The 18,989-nt window shown below is 40.4% G+C and overlaps 1 protein-coding gene across 1 annotated transcript in view; it reads right to left on the bottom strand.

The window, feature by feature from the left end:
- Positions 1–17,229, bottom strand: part of EPN2 (epsin 2) — a 20,747-nt gene extending 3,518 nt beyond the window's left edge. The window contains 5 exon segments of the mRNA XM_010081856.1: positions 1,310–1,483; positions 4,598–4,799; positions 5,024–5,116; positions 6,609–6,721; positions 16,461–17,229. Of these exon segments, the coding sequence (XP_010080158.1) occupies positions 1,310–1,483; positions 4,598–4,799; positions 5,024–5,116; positions 6,609–6,721; positions 16,461–17,055 (1,177 nt within the window). The 5' untranslated portion in view covers positions 17,056–17,229.
- Positions 17,230–18,989: the final 1,760 nt, after the last annotated feature.

An 18,989-nucleotide genomic window follows, 5' to 3' on the forward strand; every position in this document is an offset into this window, starting at 1 on the left:
AGGCATGTATTGCTGCAGAAGAAAAGAACCACAATGAACGTACAGCCTGAACTATGAAGTGTGTTAATCAAGTAGAACACACCTCTGAATACAGCTCCAAAGACAAATGCAGCGTCGCTACAACTTAAGTGATGATTTGACTTACGCTTCCAAAGTTAAAAGGAGCAGAAATGCAAAAGAAAAGGTTATCTGTGCCATGTAGAGATGTTAAGGCCCCGTTAGCTAAAGCAGCAGAACTTGCCCACAGTTTGCAATAAATGAAAACATAACATTTTCAAAACGTGGATACACCCTTACCTCAAAATGGAGGAAGAAAAACCACACCTAAATGAACAGCAATCGCACTGCTGAAAAGCTTTAAAGTTTGCATTTGGGTTTTTTTTTATTAGTTGAAATGTTTTTCTAATTTAGTTTTAACCTTCAACACATTTCCAGCAAATGAAGGTCTGCACTTAGCCCCATGAAGAACACACAAAGACAAAAACCCAAGAGAATGAGTGAAGATTGTGTACAGCAACAATACTCTTATCAAGAACAAAGACCCACCACAGCTAAAGAATGATTCTGATAATGATCCAGTTACTGCCTTTTGCCTAAAAGCTGATTAGAACTTTTTGACATACTCTGAGATTCCTTTGTTTATTATCTCCTGACATGAATGACTAGCAGAAAATGCAGCCAGGATGCCTTTAGCCACAGTGCCAACATGAAAATAACAGGTATTAAGATTCATCACAGTTGCATTAGTTAACAGAGCATGAATAGACAACTACATCAGCATCTTCTGCATCTTGCTAACCAAAGGCTGAGGGACAGTTTTCACACCCTCAGCCTGAAGTAACAAACCTTCATTTGCACCTCTAAAAGTCTCCTCAGAGTGTGGAACTGCTCGACCTGTCAATCTAGTCTGCAGAGCCATCCATCTGCAAAGCTATTTATCATAATGAAAGGTAAAATTACAGTATCAGTCATTTCCAGAAATTAAGTCCTTGTCTAATTAAAGATAAAACCCATTTAAAAACCCAACAGCAGCAGCAGTCAAATGCTCAGCGTGCACCCACACATACCAATGAAAGAATGTAGAAGGGACAGTACATTAAGCAGCAACACAACTTCAGAGCTGGAAGTCAGAATAATTACATTTGAAGTTCTTCTTGCTGCTGGCTATTACAACTCCCATTTATTCTACAGACCAATACTGGAAATTGTTCAGCACATAGCTTCTGTTAACCAAGTAATGCAAGAAAATCATTCAGATTTCACCATCATTATGCACATAATACAGGTATGGGATGAGACCGTTTCTCACCAGAAGTAGAGAGAGGTTTGTTTGCAGGTGCTGGTCCCCAAGGATCCACAGAAGATTTTGCTGCAGCAGAAGATGGTGGAGCAGGAGCCCAAGGGTCAACATTTTTGGACAGAGACTGAGCTGTGGATCCTGCTGGTGCTGCCCAAGGGTCAACGGAAGCAGCTGGTTTGGCACCTGCAAAAAGAGCCAGCAGGAACACAAGTCAGTACAGTTTCGCTTCAGAAAGCTTTCCTTGCAGATTATGAGCCATTACTGCCAATTAATAATTAAAAAATAAATAGGTGAATCGGTTCAACATCAGGAATAGTGAGAAGTCTCAGCATCTGTGTCATACACACTGAACAATGAGGACAAGTAAATTCTGTGCATCACAGATCAATAAATCTCCTATTTGAAACTGAATTAAAAAAAATCTGCAGTTCCAACAAGAAAATAAACTTGCTTTTGTTACAGATATCACCACCACAACAGACAATATCTGACTGAAGGTGATCTATATCAGAGGGTGTCTTTATTAACTCATGGGAAAGAAGGTTTCTAAAAAAGCCCATATGTGAAAGGTATGAAATATAGAACATTAAGACTTGAACAAAGAAAATAAATCTGTAAGATTCAAAGGCAACAGTCTTCAAATTCTTTTTACCACACTGTTGTTTTATAAAAATACAATCAGCTTCCCTAAGTTAATTGTGCTTTTTTCATTCCCATCCATAAGCACTCCTCCTGACACAGATCTAAGCTGTCCACCGATACTCCTTCCTATTTATTTTTTTTTAACCCAATGCCTGTATGTTCAGGATTTCCATTTTTACTGGAAGATGCTGACAACTCTTCCTTCCTACAAATTCAGATTACCAAACTGCTTGTACATCAACAGGCCTTGCACAAGGTCAGGGCTTCCTTGTGTAAAATGACAAATTAAGGCACTGAAGGCAGAAGCAAAGAGTAAGAAACTTGCCTCACTCTATATAGTTTCCTGCCAGTTTCTTCTTCTTCCTCTCCAACCTACCAATTTCCTGCTTTTCAGCTTATATGACCTCTTCTTCCTTCTACCATTAAATTAAGGTATTTTGGCTTATCAAACCCCAGGACCACTGAAGCAAACCACATTTCAGATGTGCAGTGGGCCGGGTGTGTGCTGGACGGTATCACTCGTGCTGTGTTCCTGTGTCGTCCACCCCCGCTGCCCCTCCCTGGCCATCAGAGCGCAGGAATGGAACCCGGTATTTTACGTGCACATCTTGTGCAACTCTACAGCAATCAATGACCTTCAAGTCAGACAGTACACACAAACACATTTCCTCTTCCCAATGAAACTACACAACCAGTCATGGTTTAATCACTACATGAGAACAACTGTACAACCCAAGAGTGGGACAGGATTACCCGTGCAGCACACAGCTACTATCTTTACCACCGTGGGGGTTCCAAGTTACAACTGAATATTGGGGTTTTCTTTAAAACTACATACGAACTCCTTGGCATCACAATATTCTTGAAAACCCATTCAACGCTACTCACAGTAGCACAAATTCCAACTTGCAGCGTTGGTCTTTGTTTCATCAACAGGCGGCACGGTCTTGCTACCACAGCTGCAGATCAGGAAATGCTAAAATTCTCCAAGTCCAACTGTTCCCACACCGGTACTCACATCTCCTTTATCTACACTCAGTGCTGAGTTACGAGCAATTCCAGATATGAAATACTAATGACAGCACTTCCCATAAACAGAAGCTTTCAAAAATGTCTTTTCTTTCACAAAGAGAGTACACAAAATTAGAGTGCTTGGGAAGATACCTTCCCGTAGCTTCCATTATCTCTACTGAAACGCCAAGGTGCATGCAGGATTTGAGAAATACAGTTTAATGAGTCACTCTCCTATTAGCAGTCAAATTCATAAATCTTACATCTTCAAAAGCTATCCTTGGGAGCCACGTAACCAGCAAGCTGGAACAAAGGGTAGCTCTATGGTGTTAAGAAAGTCGGGAGCCAGTGCAAGGAAATGCTACAGCTGCAACTGATGCAAGGAAAATCTTGTCAGAGGATGATATATCGAGCATGAGATTTGAAGAAGGTGGATTTTGTTTGGCTTTTAAACATGGAAAAATACATTGAACAGCCTTAGGGCCCAAAATCTGGACTTTTTCTGATTTCAGGCTTGCAGTTTATCACCAAAAGAGAAACAGATCACACTTAGAACAATGAACTGTAGTTGGCCCAGCAGCTATGTAGGTGCCCTTTAATGCCACCACGAGGAGGGAAAAAAAATGCATTTCATTATTAAACTTCAAAATTTTCATCAGGAATCTGGATGGCAGTGTGCCAAATGCTAATGCAAGCGACACTGAAGCACTTTATAGCAGAGGGCATAGAATCACCCGCCTGAAGCAACACTGACAGAGCTAAACTGTTAGTCTTCATGGAAAAGCTTCCCTTTGCACAGAAACCCCTCACCCCCTCAAAAACAGAAGAAATCCAAAGCCAACAAAAAATAGATCCAAATCCACAGATGTAGCAAGTTTAACATGTACTGTGAGGAACCACCAACTTTCTTATGCAAAGGTGTAACTCCTAGACAAAGCCTGTCCAAGGAAACAGCACACTACGCAGGCAGCAGAACACACACACGAAAGCAAACCCACAAAAAAGTGGATTTAACCGGTCTGTAAGATGTGAAGCACTGGATCTTTCATGTCAGAAACAGATTCTATTAATTTAGCCTTAAAAGCTTATGAAACAGAGCGAATATTTAAAATGGTAACCTCCATTTTTTCGTTTAGCAGAAAAATCTCCATTTAAACAATGTAATCAATTTGGTTCAGATAGTATACACACCACACTTCCCTAGGAGCAATTCAGAACATGGTAATTCAGATCTGTGGCCTTCCTTATCACAGCACCCTGCCTAAGTACTGTATTAAATCTAAATTCACGACACTGGACACCACCAGCAGTCAAAGCCTGAGCATCCCCCCAGGATGAGACAAGTTGTTTTTGCAGCACAAAGACAACAGAAGCTTTACTCTTCTCCTCTTTCTTAAGATTCAAAGTGCACACACAAAAACGCATCTGCTCGAGAAGCAGGAACAGAGTGCAACTTCCATTTGTTTCTGCTTGGAAGTGAGTTAGGGGAACGTTAGTTCTGGAGTATGGAAACACCCAAAAGGAATGAATACACTGTCGTTATCAAGCACGACACTGTACACTGTCACTGAGAAACTTTGAACAGCTCAACATTAAAAAGCAAGAACTTCTAAATAAGCATTCCTTCTGGCAGTTTATTCTTACCAAATGATTGCCATGGGTCAGAGGCAGTAGTTGCAACTGTGGATCCTCCCCAGGGATCAGTTTGGTTTGCAACAGCAGGAGGTCCCCAAGGCTCTGATTTCTGTGGGGCTGGGGCCGATGAGGGCAGGGCATCCATTAGGTCCAACAAAGTGGTATGCTGAGGGCAGGAATAATCTGAGCTTTAATCAAGAGCATTACCAGTCTGATGTACAAACCCATGAGAGTGAAGAAGCAATTATTATTTTTTTTTCCTTTTACACACCTGCATTGACTAGTAGTTTGAAATTTAACCCACATGGAAGAAGCTTTAAGCTAGACAACAAAGCAATCCCAAAAGCATAAAAGAGCTCAGTATTAAGCTATTTTGTGTTACTGTATTTCAGCTTTTGGCAGCATAACCAGGAATTTCTTAGTCGAAGGCACTACCTCCTTCTTTTTGGGAATTTTAATTGTGTCTCTGCGACTCTCCTCCAGAGCCATCTGTAATCTCAGATCATCTCCGCGTCTGAGGCGCTCCTCCTGCAAAGGAAATCAACACTGTTGATATAGACCACGAGCCTAGACTGCGCTGCTTGCTCCCTCCGGGTGTCCACCCCCTTGGCAGGACACCGCCAGGGAAGCCTGGGCAGTACTCCCTGCCGCTCTAGGAGCGATGCGCACCGCAGGCACGCACAGCAGGATTGCCAGGATTATTTGCTGTCACTTGTACATAACACAAGGGGAGAAAAAAAACTTTCTTGTAATTCTCACCTTAATGAAATAGAGGTCAGGAGCACCCCGACCCCGTAACCAGTGTAACAGTGTGATCATAACAACATCCTTTTTGCTGACTGCAATTTACCCTCGTGGTGTTTTACACCTAACAGGAAAGCTATAAATTCCAAAATTCAGCTACAATGCTAGAAACACCACAGAAGACAAAGTAAATATCCCATCTTTAAATTACTGTAATGTTCTTGAACACTCAAATCACCACTGAAGGACGTAGGGATTTAAACTTTTCCTGGCATTTGTCAGCTTTCCTCCACAACTGATGCAACTGTTATAAAGAACACTAAACAAATTAATCTAGCCAACTCCAGGCATAAGTTGTACATTTTTAACATCTGTAAACTACCACGTTTGTGCTACATTCAACTACTTTAAATATCTTTGCTTGCATCACATCTTTCAGAACTTGACTAATTCCCCAGCTGGTATTTCCCTTGCGATTTTTTTAAGCTATTTCAACTGATACATTCTGACTTTTATTTTATTGCTCAATAATGACAAAGTTTACTGGGTGCTAGTTTCCCTTTCCAAGCACAGAGATACTAATGCCTAACATACAGTGGTAAGCTAAAATTGTCAGAGGAAACCTCTAATATATCACAGATGCTCAGCAGGCTGACTTGAATTTTCACTCATAGCTGAGATTCCACAACCTTGTTATATATTAATAAGCAGTAAACTTTATCCACAATTCCAGCATTTACTCCAAATTCAGAATGAACCTCCTAAGAATTACCACAGTAACACAACCTGTATGATAGATTAGGAGACAAGTTACTCCAAACCAAACTCTTTACTGATCTTATTACTTTGCGTCAGGTCACCCTTCTGTTCCAGACAATCTCACCAATTCAGGAGATCACTCAAAATTTCACTGTAATCAGAATTCACTGATATTTCTTATGCTGGCCCCATTAATGAAGGTTTTCAGGACTAGTCATGTTTCCAGTTCTTCCTAACTGAAAACATCTTCAGTAATGTGATGATTAACATCCTCCCACACAAAGTCTTCTTGCAAAGTGACTGTCATCTTCCACTAGTCTCAACAGCTCGGAGGCTGCAGTTACTTTAAAAAGAGATTAAAAAAAAATAAAAAATAAAAGAGCAACATCTTCCGAAATGGCCTTTCTCTCCCCCTATTCCACCTGGAGCAAAGCCAAGCTGCCACTGAAAAGAAACCAGAATTGTAGTCTCAACTATCAAAGCATAGACATTTTGGAAAACCTACACGGGAACTGACCTGCTCCGCCACTTCCCGGCTCATCGCCAGCGCAAGCTGCAGCTGGAGCTCCTCTTCTCCACTTGTCTGAGGTCGGGCCTGCTCGAGCTCCGAGGAAACTCGAGGGGATGTAGCTGTTGGGAGAGAAAAACCAGCAAGTTTAACACCAAACAACAAAAAGATAAACCAGGTTTGATTAATCCTCTGACCAGACCACCCCACTTTCACACAGCCACTCTCAAAGGTCCCCAGTGCAGTGACAGGCCCTCCAGGTGCCAGCAGCCACTGACTGGTGATGACCATCAGCTACCTGAACCATCAGAAATAAAGCTGGAACCAAGGCTGAGGTTAACAAGCCAGAACAATTAAGCAGGGAGAAGTATGCAAGGCAGTTCAATTGCTTTAAAGGAAAAACATTCCTGGAAAACAAAGACTTTTTGTGTTAGAGGGGCTGTCACATCAAGAAGTATCACCAAGGAATGCTGGATACCCTCTCTCTCAGTGTATCAGAGTTTCAGGGGGTAGGACATTGACTTTAAAAACCACAGAATTCATCGTTCAAGTAAACATTTGTTGATATTTCTTACATCTTCTAATGTCAGTAAAAGTTTGCTGGGAGTTGGCTAATACCAGGGTAAAACTGGATACCACCCACTTTTCTGTAAAATAATACAGTCTTAACGGGACAGATAAAGAACTATTCTTAACTGCTCAGAGACAAACAAACCAGCTATTCATACTCTAAATTTACAAAAATACTGCATCATTCTCTGTGTTAAAAAAAAGTTTGGTATCTATGTAGGGGGGCGGTTTGGTTTTTGTTACTGGTTGGTCTTTCCTTGGATGAAGACCTTTGCTAGCCAAGAAGGGGCTGGTAATCTCCCCCACTCCTCCCTGAATATCAGCCAAGCCTGACAGCTAAAATACACAATTTCTCAACACACAAATATTATTTTCTGCATGTTTTCACTACAGGAGCATGCAGAAATTCCCATCCTAATGGGTTTTTCACTATATTGTAATTAAACAATTTTTGTCCCCTCTCTCTCACAGATAATTCTATAGCATCCGAATAATTTATACACAAATTTTATCTTTCTTTGTCAAGGAAGTTTGTATTTAATGGTTAGAACAAGAATTAGTTGGGCAAAATATATATTGCCATTTAATAAAAAAGCATCCAGCAGGCCCGAAGGACGGTGACTCTCTGGACATGAGGGATGACCTTTCCTTTCCCTCGTACACCCAGTGTGCTGTCCCATCCCACTCCGTTTCTAAAGGGACAAATTAGTCACTCGGAACGATTCCTTCCAAGTTGTGCTGATCCTGAAGCTTTCAACCAAACAAGCTCCTTACTTCAAACTTATGAAGATGTTACTCGTACCTCAATTCTATTGCTTTTTCAAACTCTCATATAAAGTATCCAAATTTAGTCTGCTTCATGAGTACTTTTTGCTCCAACAGGCACAGACAGGCTCTCCAATATTTTCTATGGACTACTACAGGCTTAAAGTAGGAATAAATGGGGCATCAGGTAACAGGATGTCTGACAGCATGGAAAATACAACTTTAAAATGTTTGCAAAGTTTGAATAGTCTGAAATATTAAAATAAAGAGAATTAAAAAGATAAAACTCAACATGAAGTTACCAAAAGATGGCCCCGACACAAAACCTGAGATCCTTCTCTGATTTGTCAGTCAGAAGGAAAAGCAGGAAATTAATCTGTGTGGACTCAGCAAAGCGTTTTATGATGCCGAACAGGATGTTACTGTTAAACAGTGGGCAGCTTAAGAAATGAAATAGGTAAAGAACCAGCTGAAGAAGAGATTAGGTCACACTGCCCACCACAAGGAAGTTTACTAACAGTTTCTCAAGAACTGGCTTTAAGATAAATCTTAAGAAAAATTATGTAATAAACACATGCAAGAGTTCTGGGAAAATGCAAAGAAAAATTGCCAAACTAGGGGCAGAAACAGGAATAGTTAGAAAACAGATGACTGAGAAAGGAACAACAGAAATGGGATTATACAGAGAAAACTTCTTTGATGACCATCTTCTGCTAATTGAGGGCACCAGCTGCAAGTGACAGACACGTAGAGAACTTTCTTTAGTACCAAAACACATAACTCCCAGCCACTACCCTCGTACCACTATTCCTAACGTTACTACCGCACCCCAGCGTAAGTCAGAACTCATCTAACACACCAAATGCAATTCCCTTCGGAACTGAGAACCCTACGGAGTGAGAAGAGCTGTTGAAGATAAAGGGGCAAGAACTAATGGTATAAATTGACCATGAATAAATTTGAGATACAAACAGAAAGAAGCAGCTTTCCAGCACTAATTATTAGATGGAAAGAGTCACAAGTGGTTTAAAATCAGAGCTGGATAAGCATACCAATGGGACACCAACACAGTCACCTGAGAACCGATGGCAACTGGACTGCCACCAGGCAGGTACCTTCTGGTCTTGTTTCTTTAACTGCAATTGTGGGAAGAACACGATTTCCTGCACTTTTTGCACAGGAGTTTTTCCTTCTCTGTTGACATAACTACATTCCATAACAACTAAGAAGCTGACAGTAGAATGACTTTAAAATGATGTGAAATGGGTTAACTCCGCTGATCTGCCTCCCATTTCCACATGAAGGACTACTTACTGAAAGTGCTCACCAGTTCCAGCTTTTAACAGCACACAGGGGTTTTGCACTAAAAACCTACACGAAGCAGGGACTGCATCCTGCTCCAAGCCTCGCACTCACCCTCCCACAGTGGGTCCTCGCCTGCCAGCCAGCAGGGGAAGGGCAGGCTTGCTTTGGCAGAGAGCTGCATTACCTCACAGCTCCCAACAGAGACCAGCATTCAGCAGCTCCAGGATCCTGAGACAGATAATAAGGGGTCTCACAAATATAGCTTATTTCTTTTCACTTTTAATCTTTTCAGCAATTCATTCTACTTGGTTTTATGAACTCTAAAACACACTTTAGCGCTCCTTTTATAAAAAAAAGAAAAGTGTCACTTTTAAATTCTTCTTTGGGCCTCACATTAGAGAACATTGACAAAAATGTTGCTGTTTTACCTTTAAACTTCTGCAGTGGTTATAAAACCATCTACATTAAGTAGCTGCCAGCATATTTTTTGGAAAAGGATTAAGGGAAATTCAAAGCACTGTTCTTGGTAGTAATCTGACATGTTTTATCCAGCAACTTCACTCCTAAATTCCTGCAGTATTGTAACTGCCCTTCTATACTGGCCTCATCCTGCACTACCGTTTAGTCACAAGGATCCAGCATAAAGGTTATTGCCTTAGTAACAGTATCGCTGCCACACAAAGCATCTCTTATCCCCCAGCACATGACAGTTAACTCAGATGTTTATGTAAGATGGGACTCAATAGATCAATTCTGACCTGCTAAGCCCTGCTTTGTTGCTGCTTTGAGAATCTGGAGATCCCGGCTCCCCCAGGCTGCCCAGAAGCAGCTGCGTGGGTCTCTGGTTCTGCCGGGAGAAATGCCACCACGCTGTCTTCTCAACAACCCTAGCCGCAGTGCAAGGAAATCATTTCCAACCTCAGTTAATCACTAAAGCAGGATTCTGCTCCACCATCTGTCTCTAGCACAGGCTATGACGTCTTTCATATGTATTTATTGGTAATTTACTCTATTTTGGCTATATTAGAAGCCTGCTGCAGATGTCTATAGGTTTGGTTTAGTGAGCTAAAGTGTACATACAGTACACAGCTAGAAAGCAGAGTCATTGCCTACATTAATGACAAAAATCAGTCCCAGCATAAAAACCAGGCTGGGTATTTTCATTCAGAAGCGTGTGCTTAGTTTTTTTGGTGGCTGTTTTATTTAAATGTCATTCTAGACCAAGTGATGGCACAGAGTGCCACAGAAAATAAGCCCCAGCTTTGTAATTTGCAGGTGGCATTCTTCAGAACAGAATTTAGTTCTTAGTCACATTTGTTCAGAAAGAAAAGCTGCTTCCTCGCTCAATCGGTACGCCTACAAAAGTAGACAAAACCAAAGCTGACTTGAAAAATGAGAATAATATCAAGGTAAGAACTTGGAAACTGACAGCAATTCACTCGGGAACCATGCAGAGATCCCATTTGTTAGTCTTCAAAGGAAAGATTATTCAAATAAAGGTGGGATATTTCAAAAAGCCAATCAAAGTTCCCAAATTATGAAAGTGCATGTGCAAACTGCTTCATCAAGCAGGAACTGTGTAATCCACCTTTCCATCAGGAATTAAAAAAGATTTTTCAAAGACAAGAAGAGAATCAATAGCACCTGTTAATGTGATGCAGTGGAGCTGATCAGCCTTACTGCATGATTTCTAATTGTGCTGAAGCAGACAGAGCACTCTGAAATTCATTTAATACTGAACAAATCCCTACGGCTTGTTTTGGTTAAAGAGCATTTTTTTTCTCTCAGGTGATCCCTACACTCATCTTAATAGACACAGATAATTTCTTACAGCTACAGAAGCCTGGTTACACCAATGGCATTTCCCATCTTTATTCAGAGCACCAGAAAAATAAAAGCATGAGGAGAGGATTAGATCAAGCTGTCAAGTGACATCTGACAAATAACATAGGAGTCTACCAAATTCCTTCAACACCCCAAAATACAGAGATTATCCACGCAGCTCATCCAGATTCATTGCTGGATGATATGCCATATATTCCCTGACTAAGATGGAAGGCCAGAGAGGTATTCCAAGCTGTAAAGATGCAGAACAGATTGTAAGAAAACTTAAAAAAACCAAGAATTTCCTCTAATATCAAACTCAAATTAGTAATTCCTCCGAATTATTTACTACTCCAAGCAAAAGGGGAGACAAAGCTGAAACAGATGAGTGAACACAAACTTGTTGACACTTCACAAAACTGCTTTTAAACAGTCAATGTGAGTTATCATTGGAAATATTAAAACTCTTCACTGCAGCTAAAGAAAATTGCTCCCAAAATCTTTATAGGAAAGGTTAACAGACTTGGCATTTCCAACAATCCATAAAAGCTCTTTTCAGTCCATCTTTCACCAATCTTTTCTCAAACGGGCTCTATGTATAATGAATCTGATTTCTCAGCCGAGCGGCCCACCTTTGGCTAAAGCGCTCCTCTGAAATCAGGTCACACTGTGCACATTGCGCTGTTCCCTACTCTGCCGCATTGGTGTAAATGAAATCAGGACAATCCAACACGCACCAGCCTTGCTCTGCCAACATTTCTAAGTGCATCCCAAACCCAAGGCAGCAGAGGGCCAAAGGAAAGGACATGTGTACAACCTGAAGAGCAGTTAGGTCCTGGTTTAAGCATTATAGGACTTAAAAAGCAGGGCTTCAGTAAACTCCATTTTAAAACACAAAGGAAGTACAGGGAGAGGACCAGCATTTTCCAGGGATCCTTCAAAGGTGAAACTAACTCACAGTACCTTCTGCTGACAGGGAGGGGTGCCCAGGAATTGGCTGTGTCAGTCACCTCCCTCCAGGTAGAGGATTTTTCTGTCATTTTTCCAGCTCCTGTAACACCCCCAGGCACAAGAAGCTGCAGCAGACGACACTGCTTCCTGCACAGCCACAGCTCAAAGCCAACACAACCAACCTGCTCCCAAGACTGCGGAGAAGAGCAAGCTAATCCAAGTCCCTGTACTCCTGCCCCGTCTCCTAAGAGCTGCTGCAGGCCGGAGGTGCTCGAGCACAGCGTTTTGCAGGTACCCTGAACTGTCGGCCACACAGCACAGACTGTGGGCTCCGCTTCTGCCAGCCCAGGGCTTCAGCATAGCAACAGAGTAACGCTGCTATGCGAGCCTCTTCTGAAAGAACACTTTAAAAAGATAGTTACTAAATGAAGGACTTTATCAAGACCAGTTACTCTAACAAATGCACTCCCAGGCTTGAAACAGCATCCCAGTTCAGGCTTACAGACTTCTATATTAAGAACACCCTACTTTTCCTCATGCAGCCACAAATCCAGAATCCTATTTAAGTGGTCACTGGCAGCTGTAGGTGAAACAAGGCTAGGAACAAGAGGCTGAAGTTTTTAAAACTGACTAATGTCTCACATAAAGCCAATTTTTAGACATAAAGCCAGATTAGGGGTGCTGAACTATATTGCTTCAAAAGATTTCAAATATTGAGTCTCTCCTCTCCCCAGCAGGTTTAGTTTCAGCATCACACAAGAACAATCCCTTAACATGAAATAAAACCTGAAACCAGATTTCATGCAACTCCATATGATTTACGCATTTTCCAAAATAAATAAAAGCTTTATGTATTTTACCATGGAATATTTAATAGCTCCTAATCTGAACACATATTGTCCTGTCTTAAAGCTGGAAGGTAGCCAACCGTCCCCAGGATGTCAGAAATTCTTGACAAGATGGAGGTTAGGAGGAGTTTTGTTTTTGCTTTTAGCTTTACAGTATCTCTCTTGGCTTCCATTTACAGATTACGAGACTAGATAGCAAAAACAGACTCTTACAAACGTTTGCATCAACAGTCAGTAATATTCACATGCCATAACGTACTCTCTAGAACTATACAAGCTTTACAGCTCAGAGATCTTCAGGGACAACAGAGTCATTAAGGCAAAGCTTTGGGGGACAGGATTTTATTAAAAACTATTATGCTTCACCATTTCCCTTTCCACAGTTCCTAAAGGATTGTTAGAGATGAGATTAAAATATCTGCAAGGAAATGCTGGAAATGTCCTTACTCGCCAGCGTGTCGGGCCTGTAGCAGTGAGGGATGATAGTAAATCAGTCAAGAGATTCTTTTCCGTCTGGAATTCTCTCACACTATACAGGCTATCAATACTGCTTGTATTTTTTCATAAAGGATAAATCCGGGACACAAAGACCAGCAGCTCTACAAGAAAAACCTTTCTGGCTCAACATCAAATACAAAACCCAATTCTTATTACACACTCTGAGATACAAGGCTACACATACGCTTAAGGAGCTAGAGAAGAGCAGTAGTTTGAGCACCGCAGTGTTTCCACTCAGTGCTGTCCAGTGCAGCTAATTCAACATTCTGAAAAAAACAGAACAAAAAAGGGTCCACTGACTTATCCAATATTGCACTTTCAGTAACTGACAGAAGGGGGAAGAAATCCCTCACGCACAATCCCAACACGTTATCCGCTGGAAGTCACTTGTTCTGCTAGTGATCTGTCCTGGAGAAACTATTAAGCTCTTGCAGCCAGCTCAAGCTTCTTTTCTTCTGCAAGAAAGTATTAAAAGTGAGGAGACTTTATAGCCAAACATAATCTTTTCAAGTAAGGGGAATGCATTCAGCTAAGAATTCTCAAAATCTGTAATCCCCACCCATTGTGTCTAGCAAGGAAAAGGAAAATGTGCTAAAACCAAAACACCAGGAGATGAAACATTTAATTTGGCTATGCTGGTAAAAAGGCTGTTATGCTCACAAACTTTATTCATATTTGAATGCTAATAGCACACGCTAAATACTTAGCGAAGAGGGTAGATGTACATTTTTAATAGGCAAATCTCATGCTATAAACTGCGAATCTAAATGCCTCTGATCTCCTCTTCAAAGGCTCAAGGGAGTGAAAGACAATTCTACCAGAATATACAGTACAGCAACCGCATCTTAAAACTGTTATAAGGAGAGTATTTCCCAGGAGCTGAGCACGACTTAATTCCTTTTACATAGTTTACTGAATCCATGTTTTCAGAACAAAAGAAGGGTATTGTTATAGAATAAGAAGAAACATGAAGGATAGAATCTCCTTCACTTTAAATAATGAAAAGCATCTTTCCCGTTAAATTTAGAAGGCACAAGAATAACCCTACATTTATGTAACATTAAATGTCTGGATTTTGATGGAACTCCTTCCTCATTTCCCAGGATAAAGGGACAAAGCTCTACAAAGTTTTCCATTATCGGAAGCACTCGGCACAGCTGTTTTGTAAGGTGGTTTGCTTTGCTATACTCAATGAAACCATACAAGAAACATACTAAAACTTCAAAAGATACAGATCATAAAAACTAATAACCATCTGTATTTTTGCTGATAGATAATTAAGACCAGGAGAGTCTACAACAGAGGAAGAACTTAAAGGAAAAAAAAAAAGCCCAAGATTTCTAAAGCTTCTTATTTATATGCTTATGAGGGAGGAGAAAAAAAGATAAAGAAATCATTACCTCAAAAGCTATCCTGCAAATACAGATACACAGCAAAGTCATACGATAGAGAATCCCGTAAATCAACACTTTGTACCAACAGAATAACAAACCTGCTTCTTGACATCTAGTCCTCCATTAAAATTCTTAAAATGTCACAGGAACAACAATTCAGCAACACACCCTGAATTGCTCAATCCATGTTGGGAGGAATAGTTTGAAGCCTCTGGTAGCGTTTAACATGACAAACAATAGTTACATGCACTAATTAAAGTTAAGAGCTGATGAAGAAATAACCCTGTGGAACAAACCGAAGGTGTGCTCAGCAGGTCCATCAGCATACACTATAAACAATATTTCAAGCTAACTCCTAACTTAAGAATTTTGGTTGTAGTTTACAGACCTCAAAAGAAGAAATATTATTGTAGCGATAACAATATACAAGTTCTTTAAAAATTCATACTGAATCAATGTTTAAGTATGGTTATTACAGAAAAACTAAGATGTTTGTGATTTCACTGTTAAGTAAGAGACAAAATAAAAATTCTCATACCTGGCAACTTCATGCACTTTTTTTGAACCTCACATCCTAAAAGCATTTCCTTTTGAAAATAATATGTTTTCCTCTTCTTCTCTGTAGCTGCAATTGGACAGGGATTTTCTTCACCCTGGCTTGATCTGTCCCGCTACTTCCTACCACCTTCCACAAAAAACGTCCGTACATGTCAGGGGTACTGACATCATTCTCAGATTTATAATTTGAGAAGCGCTTTGGGACACAGGACATGACAAACTTCAGATTCTTAAAACTGGTGCTCAATCGATTCACCACACTGGCTCAGTTACAGTCCTCCACACACTATAAGCATTCATTTAAAGAAAAGATTTTTCCTTCAGAATTAGACCACAACCGCTGACATTCCAGCCAAAGCAGCTTTCATCAGATCATTACTTATATTAAGAAGGATTTAGTGCCAAATCAGGCCTCTTCCTAACATGACAAGGAGTTTCCCCGAGCAGTGGTAAAAAGAAACCATTCTTCCCACATCACTGCATTATTTTTTTTAAGAATGAAATGTAGTATTCAGTACTGATTCTTGCATACCAAATGCTGATAGTACAAATATTTAAACACAGACATATTCAAAGGATTACTACTCTAAAAAGTGCCAAGCAAGCAATAAAGGAAATTAAATACCAATACTCTTCCCAAAGTAAAATAGCAGCAATATAAAGAGTGTAGAAAAATGATCCAGGAATTACTCTGTATTTCTAATTTTTTCTTGAATTATACTGAACAAAAAGAACCCAACACAAGAAGTTTTCAAGCACTCCTTTTAAAATTAGAAAAATTAAAAAATCTATTTTCAGTCTCCATACTGAGCTTGGGGTCTATCACATCAAACATTGGAACATGTTCACAAAAGCAGCCTGACAATGCTACCTTTGGGAACGGACAGTAAACAACTGCTTTTTGAATTGACTTAAATCAATACACACATCCTCTCCAAAACAAACATTTAACCAGTCATTTGAAGAGACCTTAGTGTCACTGAGCAGACCTACAAAGACTCAGCCACTGCAAAAAGCCCCTTGCAGGCAGCATATTAACCCTCCTGGCAGGCACCATCTACTCTCACATCTAACAGTAAATTAGAATACAAAACCTCTCAAAAGAAAAGGAAGAGAAACTTCTTTTATGTGTGTTTCCTTGTACTTACAGCCATGGTAAGATGCTGGGGATCCTCCAGACTTTCCATATTCTTGCTCGGAATAGCTGGTGGATAGGTTTGGCTGACTGGAGCCTCGGCCGAAGGTGATCTGATTGCTGCCCACTCCAGTGGCCACCTGAGCCATGCGTTCTTTGGTCTTCAGGGCTTGGGCCCTCTCTGTCTTGAGTCGTTCGTCATCCTTCAGAAGAGACACTAGCTGCTTGGATTTCTCCCTCACATTGATGCCCTGGTCTTTACCGTCTCGATCAATATACTGAAAATCTTTCAATGTCTGGATAGCAAAAATATTCTCTTTACATTGCTGCGCCACTCTCTCAGAACCAGTTTTAATCAGGTAATCTAACAGAGTAAGGGCCTTGTATACGTGTCGCCAGTTCTTGCCATGGTCATTCAGTCGTTTCCAGATCATGCTCATAATTTCAGAAAAGGCCACAACATTGTAAGTCAGATCTGCTATTTCAGTCATTAATGAACTGGAGGGACCCCAAGGGTCATTAGAGGTCGCTTCCCGAACTTTTATTTCGGCCTCTGAATAATTGTTCACAATGTTCTTCATCTGCCGTCTAATGGACGAAGTCGTCATTTTTATTTCCCTTTTTGACAAGACAGATGCCAGAACACAAACAAACAAAGGGCTATATTTGCTCTTCTAGGAACGTTTCTGAACTGTGGAGGCTCGGTATCACTGGCTTACTTGTAGCACGTTCCACTACAATCATTTCCTCTCTTCAAGAGAACGACACGAGAAAATGAAAATCATGACCTGAGTAAGGAAAGAAAACAAAGCATGTTAGTTGTGTCTCTAATTATTCCTACATGGAAAGCAATCTACATACACTTTTGAGAAATTTTGCTAGTTAACTGATGAATTTTCTTCCTGAATTTCTTCAGGACATCTGATTTGTGAAAAGAACTTGCTCTTCTCACTAGTTACAAGAAACCTTGAAGATTAAAAACCTGAACTGCTGAACAAGACAAAAGCAAGAAAATAACCACGCTGATGCAAATGCCAAATTTGAAAAGCAAAACAGAAACAAAGTCCAAGAAACGACTTATGGATTTAGTTTCCAACGAGGTAAAACCTACCTAGCACTTTTAATTACAGAAATTACAATGCTAGCTCAAAGAGCTGAGACGAAACTACATTAGAAATTCCCTGGTTAGCAGCCATTAGCCTCCCTCTGCAGTCTGCCACCATTGCTGTAGGAATCCGCATACTGATACAATAAGCAAACTTCCTAAAAATTAACCAAGCTGTATCTGAAACGTCAGGTAAGCTTAAAGCATGCTCAGTTTCAGGGCAGAGATCTTGAACAGTGCCCGGCATTCAGCTGAGGCCTAGGGAAGCGAAATGAGCACCAGCACAGCACACTCCAACTCAAGGTGACCTCTAAGGCTAAGCAGATTAAAGGGGAAATTATTTTTTCCAAATGCATTTACTTTGTCCATTTGACAACACTCATCAGATCGACAGTTTCTGCTCCATGTGTCTTTCACACAGCACAGAAGAATTTTTAATTATATGAAAATGGAACTGTAAAACCAAAATGACTGGCAAGGAAACCCAAGGATAAGCTCTGGAGCTGGAAAGCTCTTTCAATTATTTATTCAAGGTCACTGTTTGAAGTAAACAGAGGCCTATTAAGCTTTAGAATACATTACTTGAGTAAACTGGCAGATTTTGCTATTACATTAACACAGTTACAACAGTCTTTGATATTCACCAGTTGCATGAACACTGAGCATTGATTCTCTAACGGAACTTGCCACATTAATAGAGCTTGCACATTCAAGATGCCCTCTAATAACATCTCTTCAAACACTCCAGAGAAGCAACAGTATCACTTACAAAAGACAGGGGAGAGAAATAAAGCCCAGATTTCAAGCCCAACATTGTTCCCATTTAGAATGAAAGCAGAAGAATTAAGTATCAACTCGAACAACATACAGCTCGATAATTACTTTCTCAGCGTAATGACATTCCCCTTCCTGGAAAACCATTCTGGACAAGTTAAACTACCGCAGAACAGGTCCAATGAGTTACTGTATTTTATTTTGTTCTACTAAAGTTAACTTTTGGCAGAATAAAAAACTAGTATGACATCATGGAAAATTAACTTTAAAGGAGATCACCACTAAACTTCAGGTAAACTGCATCATCCTGGCATTCTCCCCACTATTTAAAACCAGCTGTAGAAGAATGTTCATCTCTTGTCAGATGGCTAGTAGCAACAGAAATAAAGAGAGGCATCTTCTCCTCAGGCACTTACAGGTTTGTGCATTATAAACCCAGAATCTGAAAAGGCTGATCCTACATAAATAAACATTCCCAGGTACTCATGACTGCTGCTTCACTAACACTGTCCATATCTGCTGGCTCACCTGCCCTTGCGGTCACTCGCCAATGCAACACTCCCAAAAGATGAGGCACCAACAAAACAAAACAAAAAAAAAAAAGACTCAGCAGATTCAATCTTTCTCCCTCCCTTTCAATTCAAGATTCTTTTCAAATTTGAC

Source organism: Pterocles gutturalis, unplaced genomic scaffold (genome assembly GCF_000699245.1).
Source record: "Pterocles gutturalis isolate BGI_N339 unplaced genomic scaffold, ASM69924v1 scaffold2944, whole genome shotgun sequence".
Taxonomy (NCBI): domain Eukaryota; kingdom Metazoa; phylum Chordata; class Aves; order Pterocliformes; family Pteroclidae; genus Pterocles; species Pterocles gutturalis.